This window comes from Mesoplodon mirus, assembly GCF_964341445.2.
Source record: "Mesoplodon mirus genome assembly, chromosome: 4".
In the NCBI taxonomy this organism is placed as follows: Eukaryota; Metazoa; Chordata; class Mammalia; order Artiodactyla; family Ziphiidae; genus Mesoplodon; species Mesoplodon mirus.
Genome location: NC_138979.1, coordinates 135,817,177 through 135,836,801, shown reverse-complemented (window position 1 = coordinate 135,836,801; position 19,625 = coordinate 135,817,177). Strand labels below are relative to the sequence as shown.

Sequence of the window (19,625 nt, the reverse complement as noted above, 5' to 3'; positions counted from 1 at the left end):
TAAAAATCTTGTGTACTTGTTAAGCGTTGTGGATCACCCATTTGTTTTGCTACTACTCTGAAGATTTTAAGATTTTTGTGACACTGCAGATTTCTCATATTTTTTGTTTTATTAACAAATCCTAACATTAATAACAATTATGACAATTCTTAGAAAAGGTATTTATGAGTTCATTTAGGAGAATGTGGAAATTATTTAAAGTTGAGCACAGAGTCTTGCTCGATGGCAAACTGAAGGAGCACAGGTGATTGAGCAGGAGAGTGGGAGGTCCAGCCCCTGGGACCTGATGGTAGGGGATCTGGGTGATGGCAGGTCTAAGAGCCTTCCTGGGGAATGCCGTGTTACGTTGCCACAGAGGTGAACCACTGAGATACTTACAGGGACAATTTCAAAACTTCATCCTCAGACAGATGGAAATTAAATTGTTTGAACAGAAATTTTGGGCAGTCCCTCAGCTCCTGAGTGTATTTCTTTGAAATTGCCAAGCCTAAATAAAAAATTAGAGGTTGAGTGATGATATTTACCAATAAGTGCTTCTGTTTCACATTTTGTGGTTTAGAAAAATGTTTTTACTTTGAACTCTTATGGTACTAAGTAATTTAATAAAAATATTCTTTGTCTATGGGACTATAAATGATTGATAATTCTTTTTTTGTATTCTGTTCTTTCCCCCTAAATTCTAAAGACAAAGGAATGTCTGTCCTTTTTAAAATGAGGATGCAACATGGCAAAAAAAAAAAAAAAAAAAAAAAAAACCTTATATATATAACACAATTTTTTTCTAGAATAAGACAGAACTGTAGATGAAACTAAACTTTGATTATTCACCAACCTTCACTGGGGATGTCTTATATTTTCAAATGGAAATTAAAAATATACTTTTTATGGTTTTAGATAGAACTAGAGGTTGTCATAAATAACAAGCTTTGCACAGGTTCCCGGTGTTTGCTAAGTTCTTAGTCTTTGAGTGTTGCCTGGTGGAGTACGAATCATTCTTGCTTTGTGATAATTGCTCTTCTGCCCAGTTCTGAAGGGGACTCTGGGTGTGTGTCATTATCACACTGATTCCTCTATTCTGGGGTTTGAAAGACATTTTTGTGACATGCTGAGGATCTTGTCCTTCTTGGGGCTAGTCACAAGCAGCAGCAGTGATTTCTCAATGGAGAGAAACAATGGAGAAATTGGCAGGCCAGATCCTCGAAATCCTCTGCCTGCCATTGCCACTCTTGGAGAAGCAAATTGAAGTTTTCATTTTTGGCATATTCTGTAGTTAATCTCATTTGTTTTGTTGATTAGCTAGACTGGAAGAAATAATAGCTGTCTCTAAATACCCAATTTGTGATTAAGGTTGGAGCACAATGATGACACTAATTTCATTTTAGTTAGTATTTGCTGGGGCGCTTTGTATTTCTTTCCAAGAAAGCTGAGAAGCTCTTAATTCTAGAGAAGGGTGAGTACATTTAGGTATACATTTCAGTCCAGAGGGTTTAAAAATGATGGAATTAGTACCTGTGGGTTCAAGAGTCCTGACTGATCTCATAAGATGCTGTGATAATTCATGAGAGACAGGAAGATTTGGTTCCAAGAACTTTGGAGGGTTCACTGACCACATGATATATAGCTTCTTAAATTCCATATATATGTGTTAGCATACGGTATTTGTCTTTCTCTTTCTGACTTACTTCACTCTGTATGACAGACTCTAGGTCCATCCACCTCATTACAAATAGCTCAATTTTGTTTCTTTTTATGGCTGAGTAATATTTCATTGTATATATGTGCCACGTCTTCTTTATCCATTCATCCGATGATGGACACTTAGGTTGTTTCCATCTCCTGGCTATTGTAAATAGAGCTGCAATGAACATTTTGGTACATGACTCTTTTTGAATTATGGTTTTCTCAGGGTATATGCCCAGTAGTGGGATTGCTGGGTCATATGGTAGTTCTATTTGTAGTTTTTTTAAGGAACCTCCATTCTGTTCTCCATAGTGGCTGTACCAATTCACGTTCCCACCAGCAGTGCAAGAGTGTTCCCTTTTCTCCCCACCCTCTCCAGCATTTATTGTTTCTAGATTTTTTGATGATGGCCATTTTGTTGATGGCCATAGCTTCAGACATTAGTAAGAGGAAACCATTTCACAAGTTTGATTTAGAGGGGGAAAACCTAATCAAAGGTTTTAAGGATTAAAGGCTGCCCCCTCTTGTAGCATTATAATAGTTTCTCTGCATCCTTTACTCTGCTTCCATCATGACTCAAAGCACATAAAGAATGGTACCATAAAAGAGGTGACTCCCTTGTGTTTATGTCAGTTTTTTTTTTTTTTTTTGTACTGACAGTCTATGGCCTAGCTGCCAAAATTTATGGAGTAGTTTTTTTTTTTTCCTCCTAAAATTTACTGATTAGATAGAAACATGATTCAACCTTTAGATGGAGACAATTCAGGATGTGGCATTGGATCCAATATAGAAAAAGGAACTTGTGTATAGAGTCTCACGTTTCTACCTACTTGGGGAAAGCACAGTTCACCGCAATATTTACCTTTAAGTGATAGCACACAGCTTAGTTCAGTCAAGTCCTTTGTGAGCAAAATATGAGATTAATGAAATATTTGATAACCTTTCAAATATTGCTTTCATATGTTTCTTCTGGAAAATACTGGGAAGAACATAGTGAAGGACTTGGGGTAGGAACATCCACGTAGAGATGCAGATGTCTATGTCAGACTTTGGGGCACATGGTTCCTCTCCAGCACGCGTGTCAGAGGTTGTCAAATGCTGAATTTGAAAAGAATGTTAAGAACCTTAGATTCAGTGAAATTTATATTTTTTTAAATCTATAAAACATACTAGGGTCTTTGAAGTTTTAGCCTTAGGAATTAATAGGTGATGTTTTGAGATGAAAAAAAAAAAACTTATTTCTGATGAAATCTGAAGTTGTTAATGTAAAAACCTTAATTTAGTAATATTTAAAAATTTTATATTGTTTCATTTAAGAAGCATAGGACACATATATGTCATTTTGTGGAAGATAATTCAGATTAATATTTTGTCGTTATGTATTCAGTTTTTTGTAAAGTTAGTACCTTGACTCGAGAATGTTAAAAGATGACATTACAAGGTAATTCTTCTACACAAAAACATTATTGCTTTTATCATTGTTTCATGGCTCACGGGCCCAGCCGCTCCACGGCATGTGGGATCTTCCCGGACCGGGGCACGAACCCGTGTCCCCTGCATCGGCAGGCGGACTCTCAACCACTGCGCCACCAGGGAAGCCCTATCATTGTTTTTAACTTTAAAATTTAAATTTCATTATGGCTTTTTTTGTTTAACTTTAAAATTTCATGCACACAATTATATTGTTATTTAATGTCATTTTCTTCAGTGACAAATGTTCTTCCATCTTAAATAGTATCTATTGCATATAACAGATAACTTACGTTTAAATTAAAAATTTAAGCAAGTCAAGCTCTTTGCTTTCAATTCTTGGCTAACACTAACCTAAAAAATCATATCAACCTCTGTTATTTAGGAAAAATTAATAGCTGCTTTCTAGAACCAGGGGCTTCAGGGTTTAATCTTCTTACCTTACTTTGGGCTCTGCAGAGTCTCTCAGGGCAGCTCAATTAATTTATAACAGTGCTGCTCAATGTGTGCTGAGGAAATAATACAAAATATCCAAAATCTTTCATATTTAGAGCCTTTCACCAAAGTCATACTGAGGTAGATATGATCTTCTTTTGATTAAATCCAGAATATCAATATGATCTTAGTACTTTCGTTTTATAACTCATCAAATTAAAGATAAAAATGTATTTCCCTCCAGTGGACAGGAGTACAGTATTAACCAAGTATGAGGGATGAGGAGAAAGAGGTAGGGAAGTAAATTCACATTGATGCTGAAATTGTAGTTAATTCAAAATAACCAATGGAATCAAACAACTCAAATGAGCTAAAAGCTGATTAAAAATAATCTGTAAATTGTGTATCAAGATACTGTCCTATTTGGGATTATTTAAATGACAATGACAGAAGGATTTTAACTAGTTTTTGAGGAAATTGTTGGAATGGACATATAAATTGAACATTCTGCTATCTGCATGTTTCGATATATGATTATATTCATGGTTGTAAGAATAATAGTGGGAGGTAATAATATTTTTTTATTGTTTTGAAGTCTAGAACAAGTGTATAATTTCAAAATATCTTCATAGTTGCATAGAAATGAAGTCTGGTAAACTAAGACTGAAGGAGATGTAAGAGATCAAAATAATGACAAAAAATTAGCAGTTAAGCAAAGTGGTCTTCTATATTCCTGCCTTATTCTTTTATAAATACAAATGATAGGGCAGATGACAGACTGCTGTGGCCTGAGGATTGCAAAGCAAGTGTGGAAGTATGACATAGAGTGGGTACCATTATTTCTATTCACTAGGCTGTGAAGGAAAGGCAAGAGGAGGCCTGTTGATGGGAGGATAAATGTTGTTTTGTCTCCATTCTTTAATACGGGAGAGATTAAGCATATTTATGTTCTGTGAGGATTAACCTTGATTTTTTTTTTTTTTACAGAAGAGATTAGACCATTTTGAGAGATTTCTGCATATTTGGTACAGAAGTTAGCAGAGTTAAACTTGTAAAAGAGTAAAAGAACAAAAAGATAAGAAAAAAGAAAGTCAGGTTTTAGGGAAAATTAATTTTAAAAGAATGTTGGATAGTAGAAAAATAGTATAGTATTGGTAAAAGTTACAGTTTATGTTGGAAATACAAACATTATGTTTTTTTTTCTTATAATGTAAATAATTAGTCTTTGCAGTCCTGAGATGGTGGTATAATATTGTTAAAATATTGTTTTATACTTATTGTTTTATACTTATCATTTCTTTTTACGTGTGGGTGCAGTTTTACTTTTTGCCTGAAGCTTGGTTTGACCTGCTAAGACTTTTCTCTTTCTCAAAATTCACCTCCTTTATCTTTTGCTCCTATTGTTCTACAGCCAAATCTCACTTGAAATTCACCAGTGCCCTCCTAACTATCATTGGCAATGACCTTTTGTCTACGCTCCTCCTAATTGACAAATCTGTTGTAAGTGACAGTTTTGGACAGTTCACCATTCTTGAGCATCTCTTTGTGTAACATTTAAAGCACTACATTTTCTTTGTTTTCCTTCTACCTCTGAGTCTCTTTTCTTGGCCTCTCTGTATTCATAATCTTATTGTCACCAATTCTGTATCAAGAATTCACATTCCTTGCAATTCTATCATTATCCTCTTAATTTCTCACTCTACATGCTCTGTTTTAGAGATTTCGTCTATTCTATTGCTGTCAACCATCGACTACCATTTAAAAGCTCTAAATTTTATATGCAGCAACAACTTTTCAGTTGTTGGACAGCTCAACGTCAGCATCTAATTCTAAAATTTTACCTACTCTCCCAAATCTTCATATTCTCCCCTTCCCTATCTGAGTTTTTTTTTTTTTTTTTTTTTTTTTTTTTTTTTTTTGCGGTACGCAGGCTTCTCACTGTTGTGGCCTCTCCCGTTGCGGAGCACAGGCTCCGGACGTGCAGGCTCAGCGGCCATGGCTCACGGTCCCAGCCGCTCCGCGGCATGTGGGATCTTCCTGGACCGGGGCACGAACCTGTGTCCCCTGCATCGGCAGGTGGACTCTCAACCACTGCGCCACCAGGGAAGCCCCATATCTGAGTTTTTGATATTAAAATATATAATATAATGAGCCTAAGGCAAAAGACATTAGGCAAAAGAGTTGTCTACAAGAAGAGGGATAATTATAGACTATACCTTTATACACAATACTTAATTTAAAAGGCACATTGGGAGATTAATGTGAAAAAGGGAGGGAGGAGATGACTCATGTAGTATTTTAAACTAGTAACTCAGGTAGGAAAGAGAGAAAATAAGAATGGAAGACACCATGCTTTAGAAGTACTATTCACATGTGCTACATTGGAATTGTGAAATAAGCAGAAGAGACCAATTATTGGCAATGTTAATTAGATAAATGTAAGATGTCATAGAAAACTGATAAATGTTTTATCAAATCAAGTAATCACTTAGACCAGTAGAAAAATAGAAGGAAATTTGATTATTGTTTTGTTTGCTTTACAAGCAAAACTGATCCTGCTAAGAGAATGGTGTAAGCAATAGTGTTAGTTCTGTTATCTCTGGCCACATGAGAGTAGAAAGGTGTGAGACATTCTATCGATCTGTCTCTGAGTCTCTGTCTCTGAACAGAATCTAGAGTGTGTGAGAGATGATGGTGCAGGGTGGCTCACTGATGTCTTCACTGGAGCTTCTAACAGAGGTTCTGTGAGCTCCCTCTCTCCACACTAGCTATCCCACGGGATCTGTGACCTGCGCCAAGAACATAAGTTACCTTGACCTAGTGTAGCATAGTGGTGAGATTTTACTGGCAACTTGAATTCCCAAAGAATAGTTGGACCAGGGATTTGAAGGATTTACCAAAGTACAATGCTCTTGCTTGGGGTTCTTAGAAGAGAGAAAACTCCTAATACCAAACTTATTACTGGCTAATAACAGCATGTCCTTCAGAAAACATGGAAAAAGCTTCTCCCTCAAAAACACTTCACATCTAAGTCCTCACTCTAACAAAGCCCTCTGTGATTTGGGCTCAGAGTCCCTCATCTTAAGTCTCTCCCAACTGTGAATAATGGGGAGTCCATAGTGATCAAGAGAGTATTTTCTATTTAAAAATTTCTCTTTCACCTATTTAACCAAAATATAAACTTCACTGTCATCTTAACTCCTGCCCCCTCACTCCCACATCAGTCAATCCTCAAGTCCTGTCTAACAAGAACTCTCAAGTAGGTTTCTCCCATCATTTCCATTCACAGGGCTATACAGTCTCTTATGTCTGGAGACATCATGGCAAATTGAGAGAGTGGCACTGGTGTCAAGGTTTGGAGTATATTATAAACTATGTGGACCACATGTTCATGTAGTTATTTCCTAAACACTGCAGGCAGTCTCTTATAGACATGCCTTTGAACACACTATTTCCTTTCTCTGGAATTCCTTTCACCACATGCATCTTTCCAAACCTAAGTTAAATGTCACTGGCTTCATGAAACCTGTTGGAATCTGCCAGGCAGATTTAGTCAGCTTCTGCTTTGTCCTGTTATGGTCTTTTCACTTCCTTCTGTTAGAATATCTATTCTGCTCAACTGTAATTTTATTATTTTTGTATTATATATATATATATATATATATATATATATATATATATATATATATATAGGACAGACCCAATAGGCTATAAACCCATAGAGGGCACAGCTCACAGCATTAATCTTCATATCCTCAGCTCATAGCCTCGTGCCTGATCTATAGCAGTTGCTCAATAAATATATGTTTGAAAGTCTGTATATGATATAAAAGGCTTAAAAATGCTCTTGCTGTTGCCATTGGAGAATAAGAAAGAATTTGTGTTCTTTCTCCAACAGAGTACAGTGAGAATTTGGTTTGACTGTGGACATACTCTAACAAGATAAAAGAATGTCTCTCTTTTGCCCTTTTAGGCTCACCTCTTGAACCCAAATCCAGTTTATTCAAATTAAGGGAGTTGATATGATTGGTGTTAGAAAGATTTTATGTAATGGGATTTGGCTTACTGCAAGCAAATTTGGATGAATATGAGTCTCTTGTAATATTTTAACATTTTAATTCATTGCTGACTCTACAGGGCAAAGGGGATCATGATCCTTAGTCCAATTTCAGGATGATGAATTGAGGTTTTCTCTGACAGGGCAGAGGATAAAACATGTCTTGTTTCAGATATAGTACTGAAAATTGCATATATATTTAAAGTAGGCAAATTCAGTGCCATAATGGTTAATATTTTTGCTAAAATAGGTTAGAGTCCTTATAGTGATATATGCTTAAAATTATAAATTAATTATTAATTACCTACTCTGTGCTATGAATTATGTGATATGGAATAGATGCTGAAAATTATGTTCATCCTTGTAATGAGGTGCTTCCTATCAAGTTAGAATGTTAAGAAAAAGGAGAATCACTGGGCAATACAGATTTTCTGGAAAAAAGAGAAGAGAATCATTGCTAACTAATCCACGAAGCTTTCAGCAACATTGGTCCAAAGATCAGTGTGGGAATTCTAGATGGGGAAACATCATGATCAAAGACACTTGAATTCTCAGTGCTCTTTATCTTCCCACTGATGTTGGGCTGTTGTTACAGAGAAGTGGGATTTTGGGTTGGAATCAGTATGAGGACCATTTACAGGGCACCTAAATGCCATGTGGGGTGATTTGGACTCTGTGAAATGTCATAGGGAGACATTATAGATTCTTACGCAGGAATACAACATGATGAAAAAAGAAGTTACAGTATATTATTTGGGAAATTGTAAGATTTCATGGATTTGATAGGGACTGGAGACAGGATGGTGAATTGGGACAATGTTACACTGGTTAAGTTTGGAATAATTATACTGTTTATATTGCTTATCTAGTTATGGTGCTTTAACTTCATGAACTGTTTCTCAATCTTTTTTATTCCCCCAGTGTAGTCTAGGTCTAGATTAGAAGTTATTTAACCCTACTTTAACTATGCCAGACATAGTTTTAATAGCATGAGGTAGTGAAAAGAGCCTAGGACCAGTGGTTCTGGTCTCATTTAGGCCACAACTAGCTGCAAGCCTGTAGTCAGGTCATCTGATGTCATTGGGCTTTCCTTCCCTAATTTGGAAATAAAGAGAGTTGACCTGGATGAATTCTAGGGCCTTTTCAGTTGACCTTTCTGCAGACCAAAAGAGTTAAAAGAAGCTTCCAAAATTTTCACCTTATCATTGAGATTCTAAAATACTGATCATATATTTTAATGCATACTAGGAAAAATACATCTTTAACATTTATAATTTGGTAGAATATTCTACCCTCCTATAAGATAGGTGGTAGGTTCATAATGACTACAATATATAGGCAATTACCTTTTCCAAGAATGTGTTAAAATACAGAAGAAAATAGCAGAAAATTTACATTTGTAGATGAACACAGTGTGCTTACTGTATAATTTAAATGTTTTAAATGAAGTTACTTATTTGCATAATAAGTATGTCCTAAAAATAACAATACTATTCATTGATTTGAAATTAAAACAAAAATAAGTGTAAATCTGGAAAAGATGTCATGTTACTATATAATTAGATGTATTAATAAACATGTGGACTATCACTTGTTAGGCTAAATTTGGCAAAGAAATATATTTTAAGGTAATGAATCTCTATTTTTTTACTTAACAATTTTCTATTTATATTTTGCAAGTGTTTATTGATTGTCATTAGTTTGTTCACCTCCACAATATGTATACAGTTGTATGCCAGATGTTTTAAAATAAGTAGCTTTCTAGTATTACTTGTCTAAATTGACGTTTAAATTTGATCACTATAGGAAATGATTTGTAGGAAACCTTGTATGAAATATATCAGAATACCCAGCTAAACACTACAGATGATTTCTAATGTCTTAAAACTAGGCAAATTATTACAGTGTCTAGACAGAGTCTGAAGACATGGTAGAAAATTTTTGATAAATTGGTTTTATAGACCAAAAAATTATTTGGTTTAAATTTTTAAACAAACTTAAAAAATTGTTTGGTTTATTTAATTTTTTAAACCAGTGAGAAGATGCATAACATGATGTTTAGTTACTTGAAAAAAATTAAAAGAAAAGGACATTTTATCCCATGGTGTATTTTCCTTTAATAAACAAATATTTATAAGAGCCATTAGAAAATTATTTCTAATGATCTGGTCTGAGTAGCACTGTCATTGTCATCACCTGGGATGTTCTGTAAAAAGGCAGATTCCAGGGGTTTTCTGCAGACATAGCAGTCTCTGTGTATACCTCTGACATCTATGTTTTAAACAAGTTTCTGGGGAGTTTATTATGCACACTGAATGTAAGAACTACTTTTCTAAATATATTAATTCTTATCCAGCTGCTGGCAGTTTTTTGCATGTTGCTTGATACTGGGTATTGAAGAGTGGGATCCTGAATTTGAGGGTTGAAGGACAGTACTCTGCTTGGATATCCAGAAAAAAAAAATGGAAATAACTGGTTGTTTTATTATCTACAAGTAGGCTTTTCTATCTTTCAGTTTGAAATTAAGAACAATAACAAAATATGCCCTTTTCAGTTCTTAAACTCTCTGAGTGTTCTACACATTTTTGTTATGTAAAACAAACTATTAGATATTGGAAACTATTGTTTTTTTACTTTCACAACACAGATTTTCCCAAAAGAAAGTTTCCTGTAAGTTGGACTTATAATCATTTTATTTCCTCCATAAAATCACCAAATTTATCTGCAAATTTTATAGGATTCATAGTCTTTATTTATTTTTATTTTTATTTTTTTAATAGGTGCTTTTTAATTAACTGATTGTTTTCAGTTATTTTGGAGTACAGTAAGAAATTTGGAATTTTGAAAATAGAAGGTATAAACCATATTTCATTTCCTCATAGAATTATACCCCGTTTTTTACATATAGATCCATAAGAAATTGCACACATAGAAAACAATACAGGAAGCAGAACCAATCTTTAAAAGCAAAAAACAGAAATACACTATAGGAAAACATTTCCAGAGGCAGTCACCACAATATTAAAAGGGTTAAAAGTCATGTTATCAAAGCAATGTGTTTAGCAGGGTAACCGGGGGAGTCTAGAACATCACTTCTGCTTATGTTGTCGAATGCCTTTGCCTTTTAAGCTACTTTCAGATTCCAGGTAACTGTTGATATATTTATTACATAACAAATTAAACCAATAGTGATAAATATAATCCTAAATCATGTTACACAAGGTCCTTAATTGGTACAATCACACATTAGTTTTGTTCAGATATGTAAAAACACAAACCATCTGCATTTGTTTCCTAAGCTTTCCTGCACCTTGAACAGTCAAGTTCAGTCTTCCTGGTGCCCCCCGGGTACCTCAGGCTGGATTCCCCTCTGACAACCACAACCTTGGTTTCCATAACAAGCTGCTCTTAAAGTGGTACTGTACCCCCAGGCACCAGCTAGGTCCCCAGTGGCAGGCAGTTTACACTCTTTGTGGGTGGTTTCTGGGCCCTGACTTCACCTCTCACCTAGGCGGCCTGGGCCTTAAGCCTTTAAGACTCAGGCCCCTCTGGCAGCCTACTCATTGTAGTCTTTACTCACCAGTTGGCTAGAGCGCCTCAGTGTACACATGGAGTTTAACAGGTTGGGACTAGTGGGTGGTTAAGCTGGAGGAAAAGGCAAAAGCACAAAACCCAATAGGCTTTGCTATAGAGGGCAAGAGAGGCTGAAATTTGCTGTTACTTGCCTATGGTCACGACGCTGGCAGAAGCAGAGCAGAAATTATATAACACCATCCAACAGCTTTAAGATACAAGAACCCTACACATACTCACTGGACAGAGGGCCAAGAAAACAGGACAACAGTGCTTCTTCTGGGGCAGTTCTATGGAACTGACATTCCTGACATTTGGTGCTGGCTGCATAGATTAAGGTAGTACGGCCTATACATCTAAAGGATGGCATGTTATGAAGCCACTGTAATGACATGAGAACACTTTATGTTAAGAGGGGAAAAAAGTGCACAGATTATAGCTATAGTTTCCTCTCGTTTTTTTTTTTTTTAAAAAAAAGGCCAGAAGGTAACATTAGCCATGTTTGTGAATTAGCATTTCCAACGGAGAATCTGTCTTTAGTCTTGTGATTCTCATGCAATAATTTCTGACTGAAGTTATCTGGCACGTTTTCTACCTAAGGATTCATAGTCTTTTAAATGTTAAATAAAAAATTCCAAATATGCCCGCATTAATTTTTAAGCAACTATAGCCTCTGCTGATAATACTGCTGTTCAGGCTGAGATCGCTATCAGGAAATTCTTGATATCATTGTTCTTACATGTAGATATAGATTTCCCTCTTGCCTTTAATTAAGACAAACTTTTTGCCTCCACTCCAAATGTATTACAAACAAAAACGCTGAATTCACAAATGGGGATGATCTCCAATTTGAAGCTAGTCACAGTAATCTCCTTGATGACAAGAAGCTTATCTTATTATCTAAGTATTTCTCATTACCAAAAGAATTTTTGCATACAGTGTGTTTCCAATGATATGTAAGTCAATGAATGCTAGTCAAGTTTTATAGGCCCATGTGACACTGAAGTCGTAGAAAATTATATTATGGAATTTGGACAGTTTTATGAGAAGTCTGTCTTGAATCAGAATTTTATACTTAGACATCAGTGATTTATGGCCTTCATCAGTGGCTTAATTCAGTGATTATCTTTAGCTCATATTAATACAGGAGTCTATAAATATTGAAAACTAAGTTGGTGTTCAATTCCTAATAACCAAATCTTCCTATTCTTTAGCTCCCTAGTTACACCACAGGACTTATAAAATTAATAGAAAAATGGCAATGTCTTTAATTCACATTCATTTTTCCTTCCTGATGGTCTTTCTTTTGCACTACCTAGTTTTTGGACAACATCCCTTACTATATTAAATTTTAGATTTCAGAGAGGAAGGGAACTATCACATTTTAACAATCAAGTTTTATCAATGGTCTTGTAATGATGGTGATTTCCTGAATCACCAATTTTTCCCCATTACCCTATTCCCCTTTGCCATTTTCAGACTGTGTTGGTGACTGTAAGGTAAACTTGAAGTTTTCTGTCTGGCAAAATCTTTAATTCCTTGGGGATGTTCAAAGTGTTAAGACTCATGGATCTGAAAGTGGTAAAGTCTAATAATTGCTGTAACAACCATGATGATCAGGGGAAGACAGTTTGCTTATCTTTTTATGTATCTTGTCTCTCTTCTTCCTGACTCGACAGCTCCCCCCACGGTTCGTATTGTGCATTCAGGCTTGGCCTGTAACATTGAGGAGGAGCGCTACTCGGAAAGGGTCTACACTATACGGGAAGGAGAAACCCTGGAACTGACCTGTCTGGTCACAGGACATCCACGTCCACAGGTGAGTCCCGAACCGTGATATTGTGGAAAACTCTCTTTGACTTTTCTTAGAAGTCAAAAAGTGTACATTTTAGATGATTTAGCTAAAAATGTGTTTGTGTGTGTATGTGTGTGTGTGAAATTCAAGTATGTGTGCAATGCAGGATAAGAGTAGTGACTGCTGAACATTCAAGCTTGAAGTATTCATGTGGATAAGACAAAAAAAAAAGAAATTTTTGTTTTGGTATTGTGAGAAATTTAAAAGACACTTCTAAGGAGACTGTTAAAAAAGACAACTACAAAAATATCTCAGATAACAATTCATATGGCAATGAGTTTATTTTAGAATGTGGAACATGATTTCACGATGACATAATTGCAGTGGAGGAAGCATTTGTTCTAAGAATGTGATGAACGAGGTCACATGTACTTTCCTTACTCCTAGTCATTATATTCATAGAAAACCTCAAAAAACAAATGTTTGTAGGTGCTGTATGAATTCAGGTTCTCAAGAGTCAGCAGCTACAGCTTTCATAGCTAATTTAGTAGCAGGAACAGAAATTGAGACTTTCAAAGGGCACTAAAATTACAAACAATGAGCAAAGAAAAAGCTTGTAGGAGTGAAAAAAGGGGTTAGATATAAGATAGTATAGTTAAGCTATGTATCTATGATGTAAAAATTTAATTCAGATACAGAATATTCAGGATGTTTTCATTAATTGTCAATTCTTATTGTCATATATTTAACTTGACTGGTTCAAAATATGGATTGGTATTAAACACAAACACTGTGATGGAAAAGAAGTCTCATTTGGTAGACAAAGTTACATATTTTAAGTATTTGTATTACAGAAAAAAAAATCCAGCTAACACGACTCTATATGGGAAAGTAAAGAACAATGTGGAGATTATAAAGTCTCACATCATTTCTATCTTGTCTTTTGGTCCTGTCATCCTTAACTCTTTAATCCTCAAGGATGTTTTGACTCTACAATTTTGACCCTGAAGAACAAATAAAAATAAGCATATGAACTTCACAGAATGAAGCACAGATTGGTAAGACCATAAATAAACTGAAATGGTGAAATATGTTTTATAAAACTTATGCTGCTGATAAAATGGAAAACAGTAAAAGTAACCTAGGAAAATTTATTGAAAAATATTGAAAAATATTAAAATCTGTAGTGGCTAAAATTGCAAATTATGACACATGCTAAGAACTGAAAATTTATTAAAGAATAAAATTGTCTCAATAAAATTAAGTTACAGAAAATTTGACCCAATATAATTAGACTTAGTAGAAAAAATGATTGCAAAACTAAATATATAAGCACAGAAGCAATAATTGTTAAAATGTGATGTAGATGAAGCTAATATGTAAAGCATTTTTATTTTCAGATTTATGCAGAAAACAGTATAGCCCAATGAAAATAATTTTATTAAAATTAAAAAAATGATAACACTAACTAAAGAATATTATCCCAAAGAAAGTTTAGTGTTGTTATAATTTGATTTTCTTAATTTATATACATAGAATAAAAGTTGCAGAGTAAAAAAGTTGGGATCAAAGTAGGAAGGTCCGAGTAAACCTAAAAGAAGCCACAAGAGAAGACTCATTGATGCTCTCATTATTCCCACAATGAATGTACCAAGTTCTGCAGCTTCTGAACTTCAAATTTTACTTAAAAATGCAACTTATCTTTGTTTTTAAGTCATCCCATTCCTCTCCCTCTATCTTCATCCTTACATTCCCTTAATATTAGACATTTCTTATTTTCTCCATACATCTTCCCTTTCGTGATTCAGCAATCTGGATGCAATCTTTGAGCTCTGGCCAATCCAAAAGTAGTTCTGAAAAACAGAAGTAGGTTATTGCCTTATTTATTTTTCCTGAGAAATTCCATTTTTGGAAACATTTCAATATGTTATGAGCCTATGAAAAATTTATTATTTCAGTATTATTATTTCTTCATTCCTAGAAGTAATTCAGGTGTTTGCAGGTGAATCCGTTTCAGTTTATATTGCATATTTGGAAAATTAACTAGGCCTCTTCTATGTCGACAAACTGTATAAGGAAGGCTGACAGAACAGCTGGGCCTTTGCATCCAGTCCAAATACTAAAGGGCATGCTGTTGGCATCTGGTCCTGAGGATAATTTTTCTTGGCTGATACCATGAAGCTGGAATGACTTTCTTACTCCTATATCTAATCTAAATATGATAATGTAGTGAAAGAGAGAAGTTCCTCATTCACTCTTCAGAAGATTTCTTAATCTGTTGCCTATTCCTGTGGCAACGAGTCATAAAAATTTCCATTTCTACAAGTATTTAAGGCAGCATTTTTTTCTAGATTCTTTAAAATTTTCTTTAAAATAAAATAAATGAAGAAGGTCAGTACATAGCAGTGGTTAAGAGCATGGTACTGGGGACTGCCTAGATATAATCCAGGATCCATCATGACTACTAGTGTGACCGTGGGAAAGTTCCTTAACCTCTCTGTTCTCTGTGCCTCAGTTTTCTTATCTATATAATAACGATGATGCTAACCATCTTATCTATATCATAGACTCCTTTCAAAAGTTAAATGTATGTGTAAATATATATGTACATATATTATGTATATACACATATATATATACATATATACATGGTACATAGTAAGCATTATATTGGTACATAATAAAATATATATTGGCTTTATATTATTTTTAAGTAATTTATATTTTGACTCCAACGTTGAACATATTTGAAATAAGTAAATTTTACAAAAAGGTTCTTAGCATTTCTATGTCTAAATTAAATGCATTTCAATAAATATCAATATTTTTGTGTTTTAATGCACTGCAGAGCTTTTGCATCTCTGTTAATTAGTTTTTTTTAGCTTGCAAGGACTAGAACTGTGTTCAGACTACCTCATTTAAGGAGGGCTTATTATAAAAGTATGTGGGAAGGTAAAAAAGAAAGGAGACAAGGATTTGTCAGTAAATCTACCAACCTAATATTACTTCTGGATATCCATAATTTCAGGATTTTGCTACCTACTCTCTTAATTTTCCTTCTTTCCTTTTTCTTTCCTTTTCTTTTTTCCTTCCTTCCTTCTTTCATTCCTTCTCTCCCTTCTTCTCTCCTTCCTCTGTTCTTTCTCCCTCAATATTACCACACCAATAACAAATGAATTATGAATATAGTCCTCTTGTAAATGATTTAAACAATAGGATATTTGACATACTGGACCTGTTTTCTGCATCATCTGAGAGACTCTCCAACTGAAACACCTAATATTTTTTCAGTGTATCTTTGGATAGAATATGGGAAAGGGTTTAGGAGAAGTATGCAAAAATTTATTAATCACAAATTTTATATCAGTGAGTAACTTCACAGTCTCCCCCCCACCACACACACACAGTTTCATCCCCTGGTGACATACATCTTTATTAAGGTCATGGTTACAAGAGGAAATGTACTCACCATAGCTGTTTAGGAGAAAGCTCTTATAGCCTTTCTGATCATTGATGTCACACCTTCAAATAGTTTTGTTACCATTACTTTTTTTTTTTTTTTTTTTTTTTCTTTTTGCGGTACGCGGGCCTCTCACCGCTGTGGCCTCTCCCGTTGCGGAGCACAGGCTCCGGACGCGCAGGCCCAGCGGCCATGGCTCACGGGCCCAGCCGCGGAGCGGCATATGGGATCCTCCCAGACCGGGGCACGAACCCGTATCCCCTGCATCGGCAGGCGGACTCTCAACCACTGCGCCACCAGGGAGGCCCGTTACCATTACTTTTAATGTAGGATATGGAAAGCCTCTTTTGGTTCAACACTTTACTCCAAAACTACTGATACATTTTATTCCCAGTACATCAGCATTAACCAAAGATTTTTTTTTTAATTTAATAAAAATCCTCATGAATATAAAGGGTCATTTTTGTTCCTCAGGAGATCTGAATCCATTTGCAGTTATTTCAGAGTTCATCATTTGTTTAATTCCATGGACAGTCCTGATGCTTAGAAGAAATATTTATCATACAGTTCCAGATACTTGCAAAAACAACGTTAGTCAATGTACTTAATGAGATAATACATGTTGATCATTTAGTGGAGTACCTAGCAAAAAGTAAATACTTAGTCAATCATCACCATATTTGTGATTCCATTATTGATACAAAATAATAATTTATTCTATAAAGTTAATAATTCTCAGCTATTACTGTCATCACTACACAATTGCAGGTAACCCAGTAGAGTAGGTAGAGTATTTCTTACTCTCCCATTGAAGTTGGTTTTGGTCATATGCCTGGCTTTAACTAATGTATTTTGAGCTAGCTGTAATCTGGGCCAGATGTAGTGTCTGCACTGGAACAAATTGACACACCTCTGATACTAGCTGGTATATAGCTAGTCATCTGATAAATGAATGCTTTTCAGTTCTCAAGAAGAAGCTCTGCTCTGCCCTGGGTCAGGATGAACTCTGTCACTCTCTATAACATTATAGTGCACAGGGAATTTGATTATCTTCATAATCTACATAACATTATACTAGTCCATTATGTTGATTATATCATGTCATTTTGACCTTTTGAACAGGAAGTAGCAAGTACTCTGGATGCCATATAAGATAGACACATGCCAGAGGATGAGAAATACAGTACCAAAATATTAGTAGTCCGTCAAATTGGAGAAGATTTCTGGAGTCTGATGGTCTGGGGCATGCTAGGACATTCCATCTAAGGTTATAAAAAAGTTGTTGCTCCTCACAAGCCCACCACTAAGGAGGTCCAGCATATGGTAAACTTTTTTGAACTTTAGGAGCTGCATATACTACATTTGGAAATACTACAAGTCACTTTATCAGGCAACTTTAAAGGCTATGATTTTCAAGTAGGACTCAGAGGAAGAGAGGGCTCTGCAGCAAGTCCAGGTTTTAGTGCAAACTGCCTCGCTACTCAGGCAATATGATCTAGCAGATTTGGTGTTGGACACGGATGCTGTGTGGATCTTTTATTAGGTCCTGAGAATAGAGTCACAGCACAAAACTTTAGATTCTAGAACAAAACTAAACTTTCTACAGCAGAGTACTAATTGCTGTTTGAAAAGCAGCTTTTTGGTCAATAGGGAGTAAGATCCAGTCGATACATGCCCCCTTGGTCAGGCAATTCTGTAACATATTCTACATGGCTCCTTAGAGGGTCCCAGTGGAATGGAGCCCCAGTCACTCTCAGCAGTGACTAGCATAATAACACTTTGTTGTATCGGTTTTTCTCCTCCTCTATGTCACTTTTCACAGCCCCCTACTCGGCTTCCCTGGGATTAATTCTGAAAATAAACTATCTACTTGTAATCTCTTGTCTCAGCTTTTCTTTCTTGAGGCAACTCCAGCATATGACAGTACCTATCTCCTGGACTCAAACCTAATGAGGAGTGTGTTTATACACCTAATCAATCCTAGTTTCTGCTCCCTTGCTGCTGACCTTATGTTGCTTAATTCTGATTCAGAATTATTGTACTTCTACTTTTCCTGAAGACTTGTAAAGGTAAACCACAAGAAACTAGCCAAGGTAGGATGTTTAAGTAATTTTGCTTTTATTTCTTAAGACTTTTATATAATATAATTAGCATGTGTGTGGAGTATATTGTCCTCATTTATTCTCCTCATCTCTTGAAAAATATGTCTTCTACTCAGAATTAAATCTAAGCATTGAAAGTTTGCAAGTTCATTTGCAAGGAATGTCATGTGATGGAGATTTACAATATAAATACAGACTGAGGATTTGTTTGGTTTTGACAGCTTTGCCTCTCATGGTCAAAATTGGATCTTCAGAGTGATCAGAAAATGGATATCAAAACAGAGTCAAAATAATTGAATATACAGATCACGTGAAAGTTAGAAATTAGATGTCTCCTTTTGAAATCTACATATTTCAATGAAAAATATTGTATATAAGAGTGATAAGACCATAACCATTATTTTATTACAGCAGTTGACATGAAGTAAACTTTTTAAAATTATCAGACCATTTCCAGAAGATAGAAGGAAATCAATATTGCCTATCAATATATAATTGAGAATCTATTAGTTGTATTGTACATAGTTAAAATGGATCATTTTATGGTAAATAGTTGCAATTCTTTTAATGTAGAAGTTCTGAATAACTACATAGGCATTGATGATTTGGTTTTGTATTTTTATTATTAGAAGAATACTCCCACTGACATATTTTCAGATATGTATTATTTGACATATGAGGAGATTTTTAAGTGGTAGATATCCTACAATATAGTTTTTTTTCCTTAGATTTTTAATCTTTTTTGTAGTAGTTATTGAGCTGTCAACAAAATCTAAACGGACTAATCTCAACATAGTCTGAAGTGAATTTTTCATGATGGAATGATAATCAAATTAATTGATCTATTTTTAAGTCTATATTACATATACTTACATATATGTACACATAAAGATAAATTCATAATAAAGTGTGAGGCATTTGGACACATTCAACATGTTGTAAATGTTCATTTATAGTTATATGAATCCTTGCTATTTTAAAAAGGTAGAATGAAAACAAATATAGTAGTGGTCTACTTGTAATCCTATTGAATCAAGTTTATCCTTTTCACTT

The 19,625-nt window shown here is 34.9% G+C and overlaps 1 protein-coding gene across 5 annotated transcripts in view; it reads left to right on the top strand.

Annotated features, from left to right (window-relative positions):
- MDGA2 (MAM domain containing glycosylphosphatidylinositol anchor 2) overlaps window positions 1-19,625 on the top strand; it is an 823,345-nt gene that overhangs the window by 326,855 nt on the left and 476,865 nt on the right. For all 5 annotated transcript variants that reach the window (XR_014293890.1, XM_082618922.1, XM_082618923.1 and 2 more), the window contains one exon: window positions 12,895-13,034. Coding sequence is in view for 4 of the 5 variants with exons in the window: in XM_082618922.1 (XP_082475048.1) it covers window positions 12,895-13,034 (140 nt within the window). In the remaining variant the exon portion in view is untranslated. The remainder of the gene's footprint in view (window positions 1-12,894; window positions 13,035-19,625) is intronic.